Source organism: Micromys minutus, assembly GCF_963924665.1.
Source record: "Micromys minutus genome assembly, chromosome: 2".
In the NCBI taxonomy this organism is placed as follows: Eukaryota; Metazoa; Chordata; class Mammalia; order Rodentia; family Muridae; genus Micromys; species Micromys minutus.
Window position 1 is genome coordinate 30,768,236 of NC_137971.1, and position 23,069 is coordinate 30,791,304.

At 44.2% G+C, this 23,069-nt stretch overlaps 1 protein-coding gene and 1 pseudogene across 2 annotated transcripts in view; one reads left to right on the forward strand and one right to left on the reverse strand.

Annotated features, from left to right (window-relative positions):
- Positions 1-22,005, forward strand: part of SPATA6L (spermatogenesis associated 6 like) — a 38,398-nt gene extending 16,393 nt beyond the window's left edge. Inside the window, exons 7-13 of the mRNA XM_080913568.1 lie at positions 978-1,208; positions 3,567-3,660; positions 5,335-5,369; positions 6,082-6,269; positions 17,474-17,555; positions 18,079-18,180; positions 21,896-22,005. Of these exons, the coding sequence (XP_080769694.1) occupies positions 978-1,208; positions 3,567-3,660; positions 5,335-5,369; positions 6,082-6,269; positions 17,474-17,555; positions 18,079-18,168 (720 nt within the window). The 3' untranslated portion in view covers positions 18,169-18,180; positions 21,896-22,005. The remainder of the gene's footprint in view (positions 1-977; positions 1,209-3,566; positions 3,661-5,334; positions 5,370-6,081; positions 6,270-17,473; positions 17,556-18,078; positions 18,181-21,895) is intronic.
- LOC308418194 (ribosomal protein uL24-like) lies at positions 8,043-8,467 on the reverse strand (annotated as a pseudogene). Its single transcript has one exon. The product of its transcript is annotated as a ribosomal protein uL24-like (transcript).
- Positions 22,006-23,069: the final 1,064 nt, after the last annotated feature.

The following is a 23,069-nucleotide window of genomic DNA, read 5'->3' on the forward strand; positions in this document are numbered from 1 at the left end:
GAAACTGAACATAGGATAACCTGGGCCGTTTGTGCTCAGTTTGTTTTGTGTTCAGACCATTTGCTTAGACTGTCACATTAGAGCATGTTTGCTGTGTGTTCAGAATGGCGATGTTCAAGTGGAGGCTGATGGTTAAGTCACGGTGTAAAAACCAAAATATGAGACCACTGTCTCCCCCCCCCCCCACACACACACACATCACACGCACACACCACAGATACACTCGACAGAACAGCTAGGAGGATTGTTCCGAGGAAAGGTGGGATTTCATCAAAGATGCTTGTTCGTTCACCGAGACAGCTAGTTTTAATTTTTTACAAACCATTTGAAGCTGCTGGTGGTGGAGGTGACACATACCTGTGATCCCCGAACTGAGGAAGTTAAGGTGGGAACTTGCTTATAGGTTGAAGGGCAAATCTGGGCTACGCAGCGAGACCCTGACTCCAAACAGCCACCCTAAACTATTAGAAATGCTGTCATTCAGTGCACACAGCAAGACTTAATTCCTCTTAAGTGAAATGAACGGACCCATGTGTGTATGCATGTGCCGTCCACGCTTCTCCTGGCCTGTGATCTCCTGCGCTTGGAGGATGTTGGTGTGTATCTGCTGTTTTCAAATTTCTGCTAATACATATAAACCTTCCTGTTATTACTTAAAACGTGATTTTAGTGAGCTATCAACACTAATTATGTTAAGCTAAATGATTGATTAAACAGAGAAATGCTCTTTTTTAAAGGTTTGTTTTATAAATTTGAGGCATTCTTCTATCTTAGTTTTTAAATGTTCACCTAATTGCAGTTATAATCTTGACTGAATTATCTTTTTTTTTCAATTGAAAGAATATTTTTGGCTGGAGGTAGGGCTCACAGGAAGTGCGTCTTCCAAGCATCTCCTAGAGCTTACGCTCAATTCCAGCACTGGACAAACAGAATGAAACAGAACAATACATCTTTGCTTGTTTGTTTTCTGCTTTCAGGAAGAAAGGTGTAAATTGCAAAGGTCTTTCTCAAAACCACATGGACAAAGAGCCCCGGCAAATAACAGGAAAAAGAACCAAAAGGAGAAAAATTCTGGCCAACTCTCCAAAGGCACACAGTCCTGGGGACCCTCCCCACAACGGCTCCATGTCCATCGGCCCAATCAGTGGAACCATGGAAAAAGCTTCAAGTTCCTGGGAGAAGGGAAGCCTCCCTTTGTGGTTAGACATGTGAGCTTAAAGTAATTTTCTTTTTCGGAGTAGCTTCCTGCATGAGGATGTTGATAAGAGGGGGAGAAAGAATTGTCCAGCCTTGCAAACGAGTGGGTAGTAGTAACTGAAGAGGGAATTCAAATGAGTAATAACTGTCATTAAATTATGTTCATTTCCCAGGGCTATTATTAGGAAATGTCTATAAAGGCATCTCAGAGAGAACTTGCTCAGTAAATGTCAATCAGCCCATTTTAAAAATTTGAACATGATTAATAGAGTGTGACGTCTGCAGATGACAGCTCACCATTACTCAGAAGAATGTGAGCTGCAGGAATTGAAGATGTCAGCCCAAGGCTGGCAGACAAAGTGCATCCGTTCAAACTGAAGCTCCGTCATTTACAAGAAACGCTTCTCACTTTCTCGATGAAATCGGTGCTCAGTAGCCAAATGTTGAGCAGGGACAGGCTTTCAGCATGGGAGCTGGGAAGGAATCAGTAGTCAGTGTCATTGTCACTGTCTTGGGAGATTGTTCTTAATTACTGTATTGTAAAGTAGAGACACCCAGGATGAGTTTACACATTGGCTCATCAATGTAATAAAAAGAAAATCTAAAGTCAGGTGTGGTGATGTGCCCTTGTGGTTCCTACACTTGGGAGGCTGGGGCAGGAGGATCACCATGACTTTGAGGCTATAGCTTTGGCTACATAGTATGTTCAGGAAAAGTTGAGCTACTGAGTTTTACACACACACACACACACACACACACACACACAAACACTCACACACACACACAAACACTCATACACACGTTCACAAACACACACCAGCCATAAATTCATTTTCTTCAGTTTTTGTATACGTAGCCTTTATGTTTTCCACAGAGATGTAATTATACTGTTATATAGATACATTCAAGTTAATATTTTTTTATTTTTTAATACTCTTTGTGATCTCTACCCCAAATTCCAGTAAGTGACTGTCTTCAGAATGTTAGTGATGGATAAAATGCTAAATTAATATTGACTTAAAATCACTAGAAATGATGATTGTGCATCTGATAGAGGCTGTGAGTTGGGGTTAGTCTCGGTGAAGGTGCTGATGTAGGTGTATGTAGTTTGCTTGTAGGTAGACCAAGTTTTCTGGCTAGAAAATTTGGACTGACTAATATAAAAATAAGAACTATTCATAAGCACAGAAATATAATGCGGCTGGTTTCTTTATGGTGATCTTGGTAAAGATGCCTAGCAAATGTAGTAACCTGTCATTAAACATAGCCCCATAGAAGTATTGATAGCTTGAATTTTTTTGACAATGTAGTTTACTTATTCTATTCCATATAAATGGTTAAAAAATGTAGTCCCTGACACTGGATTAATTAATCTTAAAAATAATGGCTAGATTTCTTAGGGAATGAAAACTTGACATTTTCATGATTTAATAATTCATTACAGTTTCCATTATGTGTTTAGCTTGTTTATAGGTCATTTTGCATACTTGATTACCTAGGTTTTCTGATCATATGTGAAACATTAAAACTCAGAGAACTTGTGTCTGAAGAGGTGGCTCAGCAGTTGAGCACTGGCTGTTTATCCCAAGGACACAGGTTCAATTCCCAGCACCCACATAGTAGCTCCTATGTTTGACTCCAGTTCCAGGGCATCCGATATCCTCTTCTGACTTCTCTGGGCACCAGCACACATGTGATAGACACATGTACATATATGCAAATAAAACACTCGTACACCTTTTAAAAATTAAATTAGAAAACTTTACTCTATTTCTTGTCATAAAATAAAAATTAGCATTGCAGCCTGCCTCACCAAAATAAATAAATAAATAAATAAATATAAACAATTTCAAAGTCTAGCTTTATGCTGCAGAAGAATCTCCTTTTTGAGTATTTTGGTCTGTTTTTGAAGATTGTGTTCACCAATTTTAAAGAATTTAAGTTTTAGGAAAGTGTGGTCTGTCACATTAAGTAAGAGTGTATTTAGTGCTATTGTGTTTTAAAATAATCTAGACAGCAGACTGAAAGGGATTCTGATCAATCTCTTGATTTCTAGAATCCCCTGTCCAGTTAACCTGCAGTCCCAACATGCAGGAGGCATAAGCTTTCGGCTCTGTCTTCTTATCATTACCAGTTCTGAGAATATACCTTGTGTCTAACCTTAGTTCTTTATGCTCACAATTAACTCACACCCTCATATCTAGCCTCAGTGGAGATGGTGGAACGTTTCTTCTGTGGAGTAAACCTAGCACTTGGAGACTGTGATTATTTTCCAAGATTCTCTTTGACTGAGGTAGAAAGGCATCATGGGTAATAAGGTAATCCAAGCGATGTAGGTGAGGAAACTTACAGGTTCCCTTCACTTTCAGGTGGACAGTGGAAACCCCTTTGGTGAAAATAATTCGGAGCACAGTCCACAGAAGACCAGAAGAAAACCTAAGTTTGATCTTCCAAAGAGAAGAGGTACCTGAGTTCCTTGTTACCGACATTCCCCAATGAACAGCGCTGCATTCCACTAAGCATCTTCCACTGGGGAGCTACAGGTTATGCCGGAAGCTGTGGGCTTGATTCTCAAGGTCTCTCTAGCTGTGGCGTTCCCATGGGGCAGAGGAACTAAGAAGTGGTTTGTTTTTAAGTTGTCCCTAATACATGAAGGGGACGGAGCTGGATGGTGTGACTAACCACATGTGGCCACAGCTCTGGCTAGGCTGGCAAAGCTGACAGCATCTTGTCCTCCTGCGAACTCTGCACAGGCAGCCCTGACAGTTAGCAAATGTGTTGTTTGTTCTGCTGGTTTTGTCTGAGAGGAAGGAGTGAGAGACTCATGGTGGTCAGGACACTTGCTGACCAGATCCCATGTTAGTGAGGATTGAACCAGCTCTCTGAGACAGGCAGGCTAAGGTAACCAACCGTCTTCAGTGCTGTGGGCCTCAGGATCGCATCATTTGTAAATGATTCTGGGGGCTCTAGAGAGCTTTGGTTTACATGAATGATGGCGATCCACATTTAAAATGTTGGAAATTGAAGCTGAGTAATTGTGAAATAGTAGTAGCCCAGCAGAGAAGTCACTAACCACTAGACTGGTAATGTTATGACATGACATGGCACCATTAGAACAGTAATGTTATGATGTGCCGTGGTGGCCTTTGTTAGACTATGGGAGAATGAGACTCGGAGGAATAAATCATGTCTTTGTGTAGTTATAAATGTAGGCTTTAATTGGGAGGTTTCATAAAAGGTCCTGAAGCGATCCCTGTCCCCCATTGAGGTTTCTGGACTAGTTACTGGGATGTGTGAGTCTGTCCCTAGTGAAGGTCATGGTCGCTTGCCCAGAGGTCTAAGTCTAGACAGGGCTGGTGATGGTCCCCTCTGATACCTCCTGGGAGAACTGGCTTGCAATGTGCTCACACTGGAGTTCCCTGTGTTAGTCTTAACGGTTTGTACCATTAAGGGACTGCCCAGAGTTTTAAGCTAACTCAGGCCAGTGTTGTAAGAGCAGAGTGTCTGATCACGGCTGACCACAGACAGAGTGTGGGGTTGAGACGGGAGAGTGCTTTGTCACATCTGACATCTAAGCCCTGCAATTAAAGGTCACTGGTGCGGCCTGTAAAAGTGGTGCCATCCTCCCCATCACTGAATGCAGGCAGCAGCAAACATCCTTTCCTAAAGGAGAGGGTCGAGCTTGATGCTGGCTTGTGCCTGATACACCATGTTTGTTCTGGTCTTTGCTTTTTCTTAATCCTGGCAGGAAGGACGTTTTGCAGAGGTTACAGTGGGAGTGCAAGTCACACATCCAGCTGTTAGCAGAGGTGCAGCCTGCCTAAGTTCAGATCTCTGGAATTAGATCCTGCGATCCCTGTGGCCTGTCAAGCTATTCCTGAGTTTAGGCCACCTCCAGGCGTGTGGGAGAGGGAAGCATTGCCACCCAACTGCAGGTCTTGATTCAGTGCTGTCCTGGGGCCTGAGCCCTTTTCTCACAAGCTTCTGGGTGGTCTGACGGCAGCATCTGCAATGCCAGCAGCTGTTCCGAATCTGGAGAAGGTCTGAGGGTTTGAAAAGAAAGACACAACTTGATTATCCGTGTTACCAGAAAATGCTGCTTTACTCTGACTCTGACCCTATTCCTCTTTCTTCTAGCATCTTCTCTTGACAGCCTGGAGGCAAACATAAAGGTAAGTTTATCAGCAGCATCTAAAGGTGATTTATTTCCAGCATCTGTGTCAGGCCCCATGCAGTTAGTGGGGAGGATATGTCTCTAGCTGTGGCGCCCCTCAGAGCTGGCATAGGGTTTGTACAGACTGGTACTCAGGCTTCACGGTCTGCTCCACTGTGGGGTTCGCTGTCTGGCTCCCCTTCTTCCATTTGTGGGATCCATTACCAAGGAAGGGTTGCTATCGGGTGATTTTTACTTCATCACCAGGGACTCATGTTGCCTTTCTCCAACCAGACACCTCTATACAGTGAGGTGGTAAACGTGGCCTCAAGCTCGATCCATTTGCTAAGCTGAAAGCTTGTGTGCTACACACTGAAGGAGATGAATGTGGAGGAAATTAGAAATACATTGTATTGCATATGTACAGCACAGACATTCTTTGTTTAAAAATTAGATCTTTCCCAGAACCAAAAGGTCTGTGTCCTCGGAAATCCAAGTTCCAAGTGCGAGTTCAGTTTTTTCTTGTTAACATGCAGAGCTTTTTGGCTGTGTACCCCTGGCCTGGACTCCTGGCCTTTCTGGACCACGGCCCCCCTTTATGTACAGGAGGTCCCTGGCCCCTATTGTTATCTTGCCTCAGTTTCTCTTCCTTGTCCTAGCCTGCCCCTAGCTATTACTAGGCGAGTCAAACCCCAAACTCCAAGTGAAGAATAATGACCATTGTCACTCAGGTTATCAGAGAGCCAGACGAGCGGATTGTCCTCAGGAGTCCGTCACCACTACCTTTAGATTCAGTGGAGTCCAGAAAGCCCTCGCTTACTCACCAAGGGGATATCAATTTCCATCCGGAAACTTCGCTTACCACCTCCCAGCTCTCCAGACCTCCCAGCTCTCTGGGTCAGCCTCTTCTCCAAGAAAGGTCAGCAGCCAGTACCTATTCCCTTGCCCGAGGAGTCTCACGCTCTGTCAAGAAGGAAGCCTGGGTGCTCTCTCAGTTGGTTTTGCTGGAATGTGACCATCTCTTTTCCAATCTGCACAAAACATACCGTTAGCCTCTTCTCTTTCCCTGGGAGAGTGTGTGAGGATCCCTGGGGTAGGGTTAGTGCTGCAGCTCAAGGGCAGAGCATTTGTCCAGCATTCGTGAGATCCTAGGCTCAGTCCTCATCTGTCAAAGGGAAAAGCCAAAACTGAACTAGTGCTGCAAACAGCAGCAGCAGCAACAAAAAAAAAAGAAGAAAAAGAAAGAAAGGAAAAGAAACACAGGCTAGAGAGATGGCCCAGGGGATAACAGTGCACACTTGCTGCACAGACTTGAGGGCCTGAGTTCAGAACCCCGAGCACCCATAGAAAAATGCCAGATGTGGCCCCACTGGTGGAGGTGGGTTGGGTTGAAGTCAGAGAGTAGCCCACTAAACAAAGAAATTAATGAACTTCAGATTCAGTGAGAGAACCTGTCTCAAATGGAATAAGGTAGAGCATGACTGAGGAGGACATCCGACATCTTTCTTCCTTTGCTGTGTGCACTTGTGAGTGCACACACACACACACACACACACACATATACACTCACACACACATACACTCATACACACACTCACACACATACACACACATGCACACACTCACACACATACACACACACATACACATACATGCACACACTTACACACACACATGCACACACTCGCACACATACACACACACTCACACACACATACATGCACACACTCACACATACACACACATGCACACACACACATGCACACACTCACACACATACACACTCACACACACACATTCACACATGCACATACACACACGTTTGCATGCATACACACCACAAACACAAAACAAAATAAGATGCTTGGTATACACAGTTTGCAAAACAATATTTATCTGTCTATTGTTGTCTGTCATAAATTTTTAAAACGGAAGCTTTTAGTTTTACAATACCAAAGTGTTCACTAGCCATACGCCAACAGAAAGGAGCCCAGGAAATTGTTTGTGTTCTACCAGTCAACAATAAACACCATTAGTGTGCATATTTAATTTATTTAATTGAATAGGCATTATTTCTTGGTTTATTTACATGGCTGCAAATAGTGAAAACATCTGCATATGACTGTCTAGAGAGCTGAAGCAGGGACCTATATTTGCCAGCCAGCATCTCAAATATGATCACTACTTGCCTGAGTTTGCCAGGAGTTAGCCAAAGCCCTATGTTTTGGATTGATTGGCAATCCGGCAGAGCAGCAGAGGGGTCAGTTACCTTCACTGCATGGAAGGGCCCTGAAAAAAAATCAGACAGCTGCTTTGAAAGGAACATAAGCAGGCCATCTCTTCTCTGCATTGTTAGTGATGAGCATCAGAAATTCCTTCCCCAGAAACACACCTGCTACACACAGAGGGACTCCATTAAACTGTCCCCGAATGGCCCTTGAAATTTAATAGGAATTATATGTGAGTTTAAGATAGTATAGGAAAGTAACAATCAGTTTTTTAGTATTTTTTTTTCAGAAATGATAGAACAACTATATTAAAATGTTAAACTATTTAAGGAAATTAGATCAAACATTTTAATAAGCTAATAATGTATGGTCAATTTTTGATAATTCACTGTGTTGGATAGAGGTATAGCAGATTTTTTTTTTAACTTAAACAGTCTTTAATGAAAGTCATGCAAGAAACGTCTCTATTCTTGCATTTTCTTGATTATTTCTTCCTTGTATTTGCCCTTCTCTTTCCCTACTTATCCGGACTTGACTTTTCCCTCCAGGATCTTCTTGTGGTCCTTGTCCAGCTTTAGCCTGGTGATGACCACCTTGCTGGGGTGGACGCCCACATGGACAGTTGTGCCATTAGCATTCTCTCTTTGGACTCATTCAATGAAGATGACATATTTCTTCCTGTACACTTGGACCACTTGGCCAATCTGCTGGCCTTTGTAGTCCACGAACAACCTGAACTTCATCATCCTCTTGGATGGGCCTAGACCGAATGTTATCCTTCTGTCTCAGTTCTTTGGAAAGAGGGGGAAGATATGATCTCCTTCCGAATGTGAGAAGGTGCATTGAAATGCCATTTTTGGTTCTTGCTTCGGTCAGAAGTCATGAAGGGATTGAACTACATCTTGGTGGCTTTCGATCAAGTGATGGCCGCCGGTTTAGCAGATTTTAAAACACTGGGTTTGTCAGGCTCCAAGGGTCAGAGTCACAGTTATCCCTGTCCAGGGTCTAGTTTCCTCCCCTTCTGGTTTGTGCTTTTCCAGTGTTGACAACGAGGGGATTGTTCAGCATTCAGAGACCTAGAACATGAGGTGTGGTGGGGACCTCGAGGTGTGGTCTCCAGTGACATTTGTCTCTTAAGTGATGTGTGATCTCAGCAGTTATTCCACCTTTAAATCTGTTTCACTGTGAAGATGACTTTGACGATCAAAGGCCCATCTGCCTCCAGCCACAGTTCCTCTGCCGCAGGCAGAGGCTTTGTCTGTGAGCTTTGTTTAGCTATACCCTCCCAACTCCCAGAATTAGTTTTACAACAGGCGTTTCTGACACTAAGATACATATGAACTTCTTGGACAGCTATTTGTAAAGATCATGACAGCTCTACTTTCTAAGGGCTCACAAACTACACAGGAAGGTTGACATAACCCCATCCTGCTTAACATGACACACATCATGGTATGATCTCAACAGTAGTCCAATGCAAGGGAGGACAGAGCAGATGGGAGTGAATTCCACAGAGAGCAGAGGGACACTCTGCTTCTGAACATGTCAGATGGCATCTGCATTTGAGTATCCATGCAGCTCCCCTTAGATGAGGGTCTTCAGCTGGCCAGCTGGTCCTCAGTTTTGGCTCATGTTGGGATTGGACGTTGAGTGTGAGAGATTAGGACTGATCACCTGTTTACCACGCCTGGAATGGAGACCAACTTAACACCTAACACATTTCTCCCATTCTCTGACAACTTGCAACATAGCACAGAGTAAGAATACACGTGCATACTCATGTACACACACAAACACACACACGTGCACATGAGCATGCACATGCACATGAGGCAGAAATTGACAGATACCTCTGGAGAATAAACGAGGAGAATGGTTTCTTCACTGGGCCCTGAACAAGACTGGTTCATGGTTGAGTGAGTGCAGGGTGGGGGATGGGAAGTAAGAAGACGGGGCTTTGTCAGCTTCCATCAGACGATGAGTTTGCAGAGAACTGTTGGGTCCCAGGGTCCAGGATCTCATGATAACTGGAAGTACAGTGGAGACTTAAAAGGCAGAAGAGTTCCAGAATGTTCAGTCATGAAAGCAGGGCAGGGAACATAGGAAGACGAGAGGTCATTCAGCCATCTCAGATGAGGCAGCAAATTCAGTGTGCCCAGTCATTCTAAACAGGTGACTTTGGACCTAACCGGAGTAATATGTATGTAAGGCCATTATCCACAGTGACAAAGAATTGTGACCACAGAAAGGCCATCATCTAGTTGGCTTATGGCTGTCTTGGCTTTTGTCCCCAAGGTCCTACATTGTGGGAAAGGCCTGATTCTAGGGTAAGCCAGGTTAGTTGGTTACCTTTCCAGTAATGGAGTAGTGGAATGGCCTTAAATGCTCTCTTTTAAAGAAAGGTGTTTGCATATGACAATGTGTTATGTGGTGACAAGGACAAGGGGAGGAGGAGCCTTGCGTTCAGCAATGTCTGTGCTTTTTTTTTTTTTTTTGCACATTTGTTTGCCAAGCTTGTTGACTTGCTTGTTTCTTTTTTTTAATTGGAAATTTTCTGCATTTACATTTCAGATGTTATCCCTTTCCTACAATCCAATATCCAGTCCCCCCTCCCCCTCCCATTGCTTCCGTGAAGGTGCTCCCTCTCCTACCTCAGCACCTTGGCATTCCCATACACTGGGAAAATGAGACTTTGCTGGACCAGAGACCCTCTCCTCCCACTGATGTCAGAAAATGCCATCCTCTGCTGCATATGTATCTTGGGCCATAGGTTTTTTTCATGAGAACTGGTTGGTGTTTTAGTCCCTGGGAGCTGTGGTGGGTTTGGCTAGCTGATAATTTTGTTCTTCCCATGGGGTTGCAGACCCTTTCAGCTCCTTCAGTCCTTTCTCTAGCTCCTTCACTGGGGTCCTTGTGTTCAGTCTGATGGTTAGCTGTAAGCAACATGACACCTTTCATAATAGTCACAAAGAATATAAAATACCTTGGTGTGACCCTAATCAAGCAAGTGAAGGATCTATACGACAAGAACTTCAAGTCTCTGAAGAATAAAATTGAAGAAGACCTTATATGGAAAGATCTCCCATGCTCATGAATTGGAAGAATCAACATATTAAAAACGGCCATCTTGCCTAAGGCAATCTACAGATTCAATGCAATCCCCATCAAAATTCCAACTCAATTCTTCATAGAGTTAGAAAGAACAATTTGTAAATTTATTTAGAATAATAAAAAAAAACCCAGGATAGAAAAAACCATTCTCAACAATAAAAAAATTTCCAGGGGAAATTACCATTCCTGATCTCAAGTTGTATTACAGATCAATTTTGATAAAAACTGCATGGTATTGGTACAGAGACAGGCAGGTAGATCAATGGAATAGAATCAAAGATCCAGAAATAAACCCACATGCCTATGGTCATTTGATCTTTGACAAAGGAGTAAAAAACATTCAATGGAAAAAGGACAGCCTCTTCAACAAATGATGCTGGTTCAACTGACAGTCAGCATGCAGAAGAATGCAAATGGATCCTTTCTTATCTCCTTGTACAAAGCTCAAGTTCAAGTGGATCAAAGATCTCCACATAAAACCAGGTGCACTGAAACTAATAGAACAGAAAGTGGGGACTATCTTAGAACACATAGGCATGGGGGAAAACTTCCTGAACAGAACACCAATGGCTTATGCTCTAAAACCAAGAATTGACAAATGGGAGCTCATGAAATTGAAAATCTTCTGTAAGGCAAAGGACACTGTTGAAAGAACAAAATAGCAACCAACAGATTGGGAAAAGATCTTTACCAATCGTATATCTGATAGAGGGCTAGTATTCAATATATACAGAGAACTTAAGAAGTTAAGACTCTAGACAATCAAATAATCCTATTAAAATGGGGTAGAGAGCTAAATAAAGACTTCTCAACTGAGGAATATCAAATGGCTGAGAAGCACCTAAAGAAATGCTCAAAATTCCTAGTCATAGGGAAATGCAAATCAAAACAACCCTGAGATTCCACCTCACACCAGTCAGAATGGCTAAGATCAAAAACTCAGGTAACATGGCAAGGATGTGGAGAAAGAGGAACACTCCTCCACTGCTGGTGGGACTGTAAACTGGTACAACCACTCTGGAAATCAGTCTGGTGGTTCCTCAGAAAATTGGACCCAAATGAAGCTCCAACATCTAACAAGAACACATGCACAACCATGTTCATATTAGCCTTATTTAAATAGCCAGAATCTGGAGAGAACCCAGATGTCCTTCGACAGAGGAATGAATACAGAAGGTGTGGTACATATACACAATGGAGCACTACTCTGCTATTAGAAACAATGACTTCATGAAATTTCTAGGCAAATGGACGAAACTTGAAGTTATCATCCTGGGTGAGGTAACACAGGCACAAAAGAACACTCATAGTGTGTACTCATAAGTGGATACTAGTCCACAAAGCTTGGAATATCCAAGAAACTATCCACAGAACTTATGAAGCTCAAAGAGAAGGAAGACAAGAAAGTGGATGCCTCAGTCTTTCTTAGAAGGAAGAACAAAACATTCATGAGAGGAAATAAGGTAGAGGAGCAGGGATTGGAGAAAAGATCATCCAGAGACTTCCTCACCTGGGGATACACCCATATGTGCCCAATAAACCCAAGCACTATTGCTGATGCCAGGTAGTGCTTCCTGGCAGGAATCTGAAATGGATGCCTCCTGAGAGGCTCTGCCAGAGTCATACTGATACAGAGGAGGATGCTTGCAGCTAACCATTGGACTAAACATGGCTGTGCCTTTCATGTGCTTGAGGAAGATTCCATGGCTCCCTTCACAAGGTTAGCTGATCACAAAGGCAGACATTTGGAACCTTGGTGGCTCTAGTACCTTGTCCTTTCCTTTCAACTGCCCTTTCACAGCAGCCAACAAGACCAGCCCCTCACAGGGATGCATGAGAAGAAGCATCTTTTGAGACTCAGTTTGCTTACCACTAGAGGTAGTCAATGCTCAACTTGCAGGGATGAGGAGGCCCAAGGGCATCTTAAGGTATTTAAGATAACAGTAATGGATCTCATTATGACATTCTCATATATATTTTGTTGTTCAGACTCCCCCCATCTCCTAACTCCTTGCTGGTCCCCTTCCTTACCTTGAAGCAACTCTCACGCTCTAGTCACATGTCCCCTACTACCCTCCTCCCAGCAGCCACCCCGAGCTTTCTTCCTACTTGATTTCTATCCTGGTTAGTGTTATCATTGCTAGGATGAAACACCAAGACCTAAGCAAGTTGGGGAGGGGAGGGTTTATTTGGTTTACAGTACCAAATCACTGCTCACCAGTGAGAGAAGTCAGGACAGGAACGCAAACAGGACAGGAACCTGGAGGCAGGATCTGATGCAGAGGCCATGGAGAGGCGCAGCTGGCTTGCTTGCTTGGTTGGTTGGTTGTTTCCTTCCTTCCTTCCTTCCTTCCTTCCTTCCTTTCTTCCTTTTTTTCTTAAATAGAATCAAGGCTCATAAGACCAGAGATAGCATCATCCACAATGGGTTGTGAGCCCTCCCCCTTCAATCACTAATTAAGAAAATACCCTACAGGCTTGCTTGTAACCTGGTCTTATGAGGCATTTTTTAAAATTGAGATTCCCTTCTTTCAGATGACTTTAGCCCGTGTTTAGTCCACATAAAACTAGCCAGCAGAATTCCCTTCCTGGTTTTATGACCTATATGAATAAAAAAATATAGTATTTGTCTGTGTGAATTTGAATTTGTTTGACATAATTATTTCCAATTCCATTTTTCTGCATATGTCTGGATTTTCTTTTTCTCTGCTTTTGTTTTGTTGTTTTAAAACAGGGCTTCTCTGTGTAACCTTGGCTATCCTGGAACTCACTCTGTAGACCAAGCTGGCCTTGAACTTATAGAGATCTGCATGTTTCTGCTTTCCAAGTGCTGGGATTAAGTCATGTGACACCACCACCCATCTCAGGACTTTATTCTTAATGGCAGAATAGACCCCATTGTGAATACTTTCACATTTGTATTGGTACAAATACATACCACATATGTATCCATTCCTCTGTTGATGGGCACAGAGTCTGGTTCCGTTTCCTAGCTGTTGTGAATGCTAGAGCAATGAACAGGATGTGCAGATGTGGTAGTTGTGTCTTAAGGCAGTCCTACTTTTGGTTTTTGAGAGACTGCACATTGAATGCATCGCTGCCCACTGACTTCCACGGTGGCCACATCAGTTCCCACTCCCACCGGGTGAGTGAAGGGGTGGTCCTCCATGTCCTCAGCTGCGTGTGTTCTCGCTTCATGGTAGCTGCTGTTGTGGATGGTAGGATGGACCTCAAAGCAGTTCATTGTCATTGGCCTTTCCCTGATGGCTAAGAACGCAGAACTTTTTCTCCCAATCACTTATTGTCCATTTGTATTTCCTTAAGAACGGTATTCAGTTTACCAGCTCATTTATTACCTGGATACCTTCTTTGATTTTTTTTTCTTTTTTTTTAGTTCTAGATGTTCATCTCTTCTTGTCTGAGGTATCAATAGCAAAATTTTTCTCTCATCCTGTAGTCAGCCCAATGTTTTAAAAATTAAGTTTTTATATTTTTAATATAATTCACTTTCTCCTTTCCCACTCTCCCCTACAACCCCTCCCATGTTTTCCCCACTCTCAAACTGATGCCTCTTTTTCTTCACTGTTACACATGCACGTGGACCCTCTTCTGAAATGTTCTCTGATCCATGGATATAGGAGATGGGCTGGGCTCCCCAACATCCATCAATCTTTTCAGTGTGTCCAGTTGTGGTTTCCTGGGATGGTATCTATTTTCTGTAGAGAGAAGCCTCTTTAGTGAGGGATGGTAGCTATATGTATCTGGTTACAAGGACAAGATTTACAAGAATTTAAGGAATTATGCTGTTTAGCAAAGTAGCAATAGTAGATTCTCTTCTAATATTCAAAACCTCATTACCCAAGCTAGGGTTCTGGTACTAGCCATGATGTTCCTTCTGTTGAGTGGATTTTACCCAGAGAGCTGTTGGTTATTGCCAACCTGTGAGCACCGCTGATTGACTCCCGTGCATGTCTTGCTGTGCTGTTCCTTGTTGTGGTTTTTAGGTATCACAGCTGGGTGGGGCTAATACTTGCTCGCCCCCCCTTGGTAGCTTGCATAGGACTTTATGATACCAAGTAAACTAGACTGCAGGGAGGATGCGTTCAGATCAGCTCAAATAATCCAAGTCCTGTATCCTCCGTGTTCAATGTCTTCAGCCATAGGGTCTTACCGTCAACGTCTGAGGGGCAGCCCAGGGCAACATCAATGACCTATATTGTTTTGGGAGCCATCTGGACCGTTCTGACAAACCACTCAAAAGGAGGTTTCTCATGCCCCGTACAGTTTGTTAATATACTGTTCTTACAGGAGCATTGTCAGCCCGAGTGGCACAACTTCATTTAAGATCTCCCCTCCCTGTTTCTGTCTTTCTGTCTGTCTGTCTCTCACACATATTGTATATAATTATTTTAGGTAAATATAAAACAATATTATTCTTTGGTGCTATTTATCCCTCCTCCTTCCTCCTCTTTCTGTATTGACATCCCTCCCTTTCCCAGCTAGAGCCCACCTCCCATTTTCCCTCTTCCCCCTTCATATTACCTGTATACGATTCCTTTCTCATGCCACACCTCCCACAGTACCTTGTAACTTACTGCTTTCTGTGGTTCCTCATGCTGTGTACTAACATCTGCAGATCTAAGGCTGAGCTAGGGGCCTCTGATAGGAGAGAACATGTGTGTAATGTTTGTCTTTCTGGGTTACCTCTCTGAATATAATCTTTTCCAGTGCCACCCATTTGCCTGAAATGTTCATGATCTCATCTTTTCATTCCAGCTGAATAGCATCCCATGGGGTATGAGTTCCACATTTCCCTTACACCTTCATCTCTTGCTCTTGTGAATGGGGTGGAAATCCACATTGCTGAGCAAGTGTCTCTGGAGCAGGTACCAAGTCCTTTGTGCCTCTGCCAAGGAGTGGTATTTCTGGGTCACATGGTAGATTGAGTTGTAGGTTTTTCAGCCCAAGATTTTAACGGAAGATACACAAAGCCTTTTGAACACCAGAGTGAGGAATGTAGGCTCAAAGGAAAGAGGGATAGTCCTGCTTCCCATCGCCCTCTGCAGCATGTTGTCTGCCTTCACAACTCCCGTCTGTAATGAGGAGACTCACAGAGAAGGCGGGGCGGCATGGCTCTATTCCTTGTATGCCACCATAGTACTTTAAAGGACCATGTGTCCATCTGGTGGCTGTGTTTAAAGACTCTGTATTTCTCCTGAGATTCTTGGGGGGAGCAGAAATTGTGCCTGTAAGGTTGTCTGACATGCAGCTGTGCATGAGGGCACAGGCACTTGCTTCCCATTGTTTTTCTGGGTCAGTAGTAGACTCTGTCCCATTCAGCCTTATGTCCTTAGGGACCATGGAGCCTGCTCCAGAGAGAGGGGCATGAAGAAAGAATGATGGGAGTGAACTACACACCGGCAGAGATGCCTGGGGTCATTGGCATAGTGATCCCGCCAGCTACTCCAGGCTTCCGGAGTCTGCTGATGGACAGTTGTCCATCCATTCTTGACATCCTTGTTAACACCCTAAATTCTCATGTCATTCGAGTGCTTCTCACACATCCACAGAGAAGGGCTTTACCTAACTTGCTAAAATTCTTTGAATGCTTTTAAGGAAATCGTGTCTACACTTGTCATCATCAAAGTTCTGTGTGTGCCTTTAGCTTCGTGACCTCAGACTTTAGGATTTGATGCTCAGCCCAGTATGAAGGAAAGATCGTTTCTTAAAGATTGATTTTACGGGCCCAGGTGTATGTCTGTGTATCCTGTGCATGCATGTTCCTGGGAAGGGCAGAAATGGATCTCCTGGTACTGGAGTTAAAGGTAGTTGTGAAGCAGAAGGTATGGGTGCTAGCAACAGAACCTAGGTCCTCAGGAAGAGCAGTAAATGCTCTTAACTACTGAGTCACTCCTCCAGATCCTCAAACAATACTCCTTAAAGCCTGCTGTGGTATTTAATACCTCCTGTGAGCTGAAATGAATATTTTTTTTGCCCCCTTTTTTGAGATATAGTTGTGCTCTATAGCCCAGGCTAGCCCCAAACTCATGATCCTTCCACCTGAGTCTCCTTAGGGCTAGGACTGCACATTTAAATTGAGATCAGACATTAATCAGAGTCGCAGCCTGAGTTTCAGTCTAGGGGACACATTAACCAGAAGAGGCCAGTGTCTACTGTCAGAAGTGTTGTGAAATGAAAACCACACAGGTCAGCTGGCCTCTATAGGTATGGGTTGAGCTCTAGCAGGACTTCTGGAGAAATCCGCAATGGAGTTCATTCACAGTGAGTGGTTGGGAGTTAAGAGTGGGGACTTAGGCGGGCAGGCTGGAGTATTCTGCACAGAGGAACCCGGGAATCTGTGGCAGGGGAAAGCACAGTGTGTAAGAAGCTGGGAGACATTATCAGGTTCCTGCTTATATTTGGGCTTTGAGTGGCCAAACGTTGATGAAAACAAAGTCTTTGTGGCAGAAGACCATTGAGATTAAGTCTGTAAAGTACAATTTGAGGGTAAAGAAGTGGGATTTGCTCATTAGTGAATCCCCTAAGAACTAATGAAGTCCAAAGAAGAGCTGGTTATAGGCAGGCATCAAGCGTAGCACTTTTTTTTTCCACTGTGTTGTTCCTGGTATTCCTTCCCACTTTCCTCTTGCATAGGTTTGATACCAGCATTCAAATAATAGGTATTCTGTTTTAGTTAAGTATCAACCCATATTTTGAAGTACTCTAGGTCAGCATCCTTTTACATAGCTGTGTAATACTCCATTTTATTCACTCTGTTGGGCAGGTTCCAGCCTTGTTCTCAATCCATGCGGCAGAAGATCCACGAGAGGGTTCGCCTCCTGACATCCCACAGAGCTTACCCAAAGGTTAGGTGTTCTGGAGAAACTAGATCCTTGCTGACAAATGTGGGAACTGGAATTTCAAGTCCAGTGAGGGAAGCAGATATTAGTGAACTAACCATAGACATAATGTGAAATTGTGACCCTCGCCCAGGAAAGCACATGGCAGCGTGAGCCTGACCAGGTGGGTATCTGTGTGGTCGGGAGTCCAAGCATGCTCGCAGAGGAAGGGACAGAAGAGTGAATGTGAGCACAGCACGCCTTAGGCAGAGGTCCCGACAGGCTATGCGTGCTCTCATCCTCCGCCCACAGTGGTCCCAACACACAGAGAAAAGCACCTGTGAGAGAGCCTTAAGATGGAAAGAGCATACACACACATATGCACGCACACGCACGCACGCATGCACACACACACACACACACACACACACACACGCTCCACCCCATTTGTAGGGCACAGAGAAGCTGCACACTGAAAGCCGTATGTCTGGGTGTTGCCATTCTTTATCTCGTCTTGGGTAAAGCAATTGCTGGATATGTTTTATCATAGGAAGACTCTTTCTCTGAAACAAATTTTATCCGTGAAAGGCCAAGCTACCTTCTGAAGAATCACTCGCTACGTGAGCAGAGATATTTTTAACTACTATCTCGCGTAAGTAAGCAGCTGAAGTACTGTTTGTTACTGCGGTTTGCTAAAAGCTGTCACTGAAGCATGGAGGAGGTGGGGAGGGACTCTGAGAGCGCCCCCATCCCCGACCCCTGCTCAGGGGAACTCTGATAGCAGCAGCCTGCCAGTGTTGGCCCACACCTCCCTCTTTATGTAGGAAGCCCTTTGGCTCCTTGCCCACAGCCTCTGTCTTGCCTTGAGTCTCCATATGCCACCTGGACTACCACCTCCTGACTCAAATGGAGTTCCTCCAGCTTGTCCTTGGTCTGCGACTTCTCTGAGTCTCTGCTGTTGTAACACACACTCTTGAGCGCTCTGCATTCTGTATGAAGTAGACACGATGTTTATTGTTTAAAAATCGGTCTTCTGTAGCCCAGCATTTAGCTCAGTGTAGAAAGTCAACCTCATACTGGGCTTTGGTCCTGAGCAGGGTCCTGCCTTCCCATGCTAACCCACTGCTGTCTGTTGACCCTTCAGGGTAGTGGTTAGCAAGGGCACTTGTGTGTGAATGTTGAAGGAGGTGCTGAGACAGGTCTGGGATACTGATACGGTACCATATGTGCCATAGGATGATGCTCATCATTTCTTACATATTCTCCTAGCTTCCCTTCTTAATCTGTGCTCTGAATAATAACTGTTTTCTTCAAAAGTGGCATGCTTGCCTGTGAGTTGCAAGTTGGGACTGAGGCCGGGAGCTTGGGTTCTGCTATCATGTTGACAGCTCTCCACTCTTCCTTTTGAGTTTCCGACATCGGGTCAAGAGTTGGCCAAGGGCATCCCATGAACTAAATGAATTGCTGTTTAATTCTGACGATCACCCATGAGGGTAGTGATTTTACTGAGTTCTGCTTTTGAAGATAGCAAGGCCAGATACCTTGCTCAAAGCCACATGGTTAGTCAATGGCAAAGCCAATGGCAGGGCCAAGACTATGATTGATAGGACTCCTTGGTGCACAGTAGACCTGAAATCATGCTCCAAACTGCCATGTTCTTTTGCCTTCCCAAGAATAGGGTATGTCAGAAGAATGCAGAGGAGTGGGTGTGGGTGTTAATGGCAGCCCTTTGGCACCCAGGTACCAAGTGCCTTTAACTGTTTCCCCCGGGAGTGATCGTGCTATATCTTATTGGCCATCAGAAAGGAGGAGGCCTTTTTAAACAATGAATGAGATGACCTGCTAAATCCACCCCCCCCCCCCAAGTCAGGCTCCTGAAAGTCTGGCTTGAGGCTCATTTATGCTTTAGGACACAAACAGCCTTGCCCTGGGGCTGTCAAGGATCTCTGCCTTCAGTACAGAGGAAGGAGGACATCTTGATAATTGCCCATCCTGCGTAGGCTTTATTTTAGAGCGTTCTGCTTGGAAGATTAAAGGGTAGAGTCCAGGCCACTTAATCTCTTGTTGCAAGACTCTCTATGCTTTTATTCAGTTGTTACACAGAGAATAGCGCACGTAATCACCAAATGCCAAATTACATCAAGTTTCTACGTGGGTAAAATCAAGTTCCATAAAGCTGATATCTGGATGCTGATAATGAGGGGCTAGGGAGAAAGTATAATAGGCTCCTACCCCCTCACACTCTCCCCTAATAGACTCCCACCCTCTAACCTCTCCCCCCTCATTTCCAAGTCTGTTTTGGAAAATGGGTTCCTTTTATAACAGGAGTTCCCTCACAAGGTTTGGAAGATGCTCCTAGGCCTTTCCCAGAAGTGCCTGTTTTTCCTTTGATTGCTGTTGCTTCTTGGATCCTGGATCTCTGGTGAGGCAAGGATCTCAAAGGACAGAAGTAGGAAGGGTCACCACAGGCAGAGCACTGGGCAACTCGGAAGCAAACTGGGCATCTGTTATGAATGACCCAGGAAACCTGGGGAGAAACTGAACGAGCAAGGTCAAGGAGCAGCAGTAAGGGGAGAGCTGGAGCTCTCCATGGGAAGAGAGATTCCAGAGGGGACACATTGGTACACAGCAGAGCATCCTCAGTTCCTCCTATGTGCCCCTGCTCCACTTCCTGAGGATTCCCGTGACAGATTCAGCCCTCGCTCTGCTGGTTCATATTTGCTCCTCCACTGTGGTCAACTTACCTGGTCTCGGCTTCCCTGTGGTCAGTTCCCCAGAAAAAAAAAAAAAAAAAAAAAAAAAGATCCCCAGTCATAAAAATATCAAGAAAAATTGAACCTGAAGTAGGGATTCCTGCTGGCTGTCCAGGCAGTGGTGGAGAGGAGGTGGATAGAAATAGGTGTAAGACGTTGATGGTTCTTTATCTGATGTGTCAGGACATGGGGCTTGGGGCATAGGTGGATTATCTCTGGTATACTTTAAAATGAGAAAATGTTCTACCAAATAAATATGTCCTCCCCAAACAAGGAGAAGAATCTCATAGCCTCCCCAAATCCCTCAGGTAACCCAGAATTCTGTGCTCTGGCCTTTAGTAGGCTAATGACCATGTCTAGTGTCACGTATGAGAGTCCTCGGTGGGAATGGGCTCCAATGGTACCAGTCCCCCAGGCAGTGCCTGGTCCTCATCCTCTGTGCACGAGGGTGCGGGTGTGTATGGAGGAGGGCGGTGACCATATATCACACACACACACCAACTCCAGTCGACTGGATGCCAAGGTCTCTCCATGTGCTCCCAGATTTCATCTGGAGGTGACCCTCAGTGATAGGGAGCAAGATCCAGCCTCAGCGTCATGCTTCCAAGTAGAAGGTGGTCAAGGACCTCAAGTCAGAATTCCCCTGGATAGGGGAAAACTGTAGCCTCCTGCTTTTTGCACACTAAAAGGAAGAACAGCAAGAAAAGAGAAAGGCTACATTGAGTTGAAGTGCTAGTTTCTGGTCCTAGCATAGCCCAGAGCCCCAGCTCCTAAGACAGGGGTGGCCATGGGGTCTAATCTCACCTATTCTAGAGAATCCTTTATATCTAGTATCACCACAGCTGAAAGGGAGCCAGCCCTATCTGACAGAGCCCAAGCTTCATCAGTTGGCAATTCCATCTGAATTTTGATGGTTTGTGGGGGCTGATGGATGGATGGGGAGATGATGATGGAATGATACATGGTCTGTCTTCATCCTGTATGTCCACATCAGCATCCAACGGACCACACGGGTTGGTGACTATGCAACAAAGGTGCACAGCAGCCAGTTCCCAGGCTACAGGCCTCAAAGAGCCGTAGGATCACCCAAGGGGCTCTGAGAAAGTATTAAAACCTATGGCTCTATCTGGCACCAGTTTAACCCCTCGTGGTGCCCAGCACTGGGAATGCCGTAGGAAATTGCTCTTTAGGAGATTATGTTTAAGATGGACATCTCTACATAGGAGATTATATGAACATTTTAGATGGACTCAAATAGACTTCATTTTTGTGAGGAATCATGGGAATTCACAATAGAGTGGATTGGAGTGTGTTTGACACTCCCACGTAATGACATCTAGCAGGTTTGGGCACATTTGCTGTGAACAGAGGACTTCATTAACTGCACCCATAGCATGGGGAGGGAGATGCTCTCAGTGCCATGAAGTTACACAAAGAGGGCAAATGCTTTCCCTTATTCTGAACCTGGGACACAGAGGAAAGGGGCCCAGAGAACACACAATTCCATGGCTGAGTTGGATCTAAGCTTAGGATAGTTTGTGACTCTCCCTGGCAGTGCCAACTACTCGCCTTATTCCCAATGCCACGTGCAGATGTGCTCTTTAAATTTCACAGGGGAGCATGAAGGAAGGAGGAAGAGTTCACTCATCGAGACACCGAACCACGAACAGCATCCACAATTGTCTGAGTTGACTTTCTGGTGCCTAGCCCTTGTTAATTCAAACCTTATAATCAGTCTTTTGTGCCCAAGGTAAGAATTGTTGATTAAATTCTATCTGGGGCTGTCATTCACTTGTCTCCTGGAGAATTTGTGTCTTCTGTTGTGTTTATTTTGAGCATGAAAAATAGAAAACACAATAGAAGTCTACCAGGGGCTTTCAATTTGCAAATCGTGTTTTTAAATTGTAATAAACACATTAAAAATTTTTAAAAATTGTAACAAAAATATCTCACATGAGAGGGACATTGATTATTTGGGGAGATAACCTGGTAAGTCAACTGGGAAAAGACCATCAACTTGACTGTCTCTTTTTGATAAATCTGATTTTGTATTTCATTTTTTTCATGTTAAGCCCTAATGGAATTGAGTCTCTTATTAGAACCCGAGGAAAAAAAAGTATTAACATCTGAAGACTTCAGATCTCATTTTAACACTTAATTTTCTAGGATGAATTTGCAGGAGGGATTAATTTCTGTAGTTTAAACCATTTCCTCTCCCTATCTCCCCTTGATAAATTCTTAATAAATATAGATCAGAAACAAAATCTTCTGTAAGCACTTTTTCCCCTAAGAGAACTGCTGTAAGTGAATAGATCCCACTGAGAGGAGAGTGTTGCCCAGGCGGGCTGGAGGGGCCTTTAGGAAATGCTTATGCAATCTGAGGGAGCAAGAAGAGGAAGGAAGACACTGGGAGGGGCTGTGGGAACTTCTGCCTTCCTTCCTTCTGTCCCATTTCCTAACTTGAAAGATGATACCATTAGATGGAGCTTGTGTGTGTGTGTGTGTGTGTGTGTGTGAGAGAGAGAGAGAGAGAGAGAGAGAGAGAGAGAGAGAGAGAGAGAGAGAGAGAGAGAGAGAGTGTGTGTCCTGGGAGCTTTGTTCCTTCTAATGCACATGAGGGCACAATCAGTGAGGGGAACCAAGCAAAGGCCTTTAAAGATTCCAATTTGCAAACACCTTAACTTTGGACTTTATGACCTCTACACCTGTGAGAGACAGACTTCTTTTGTTTATAAGTTATCTAGGTTATGGAACTTTGTTTTACTCAATACGCTAAAAACATTTTCGT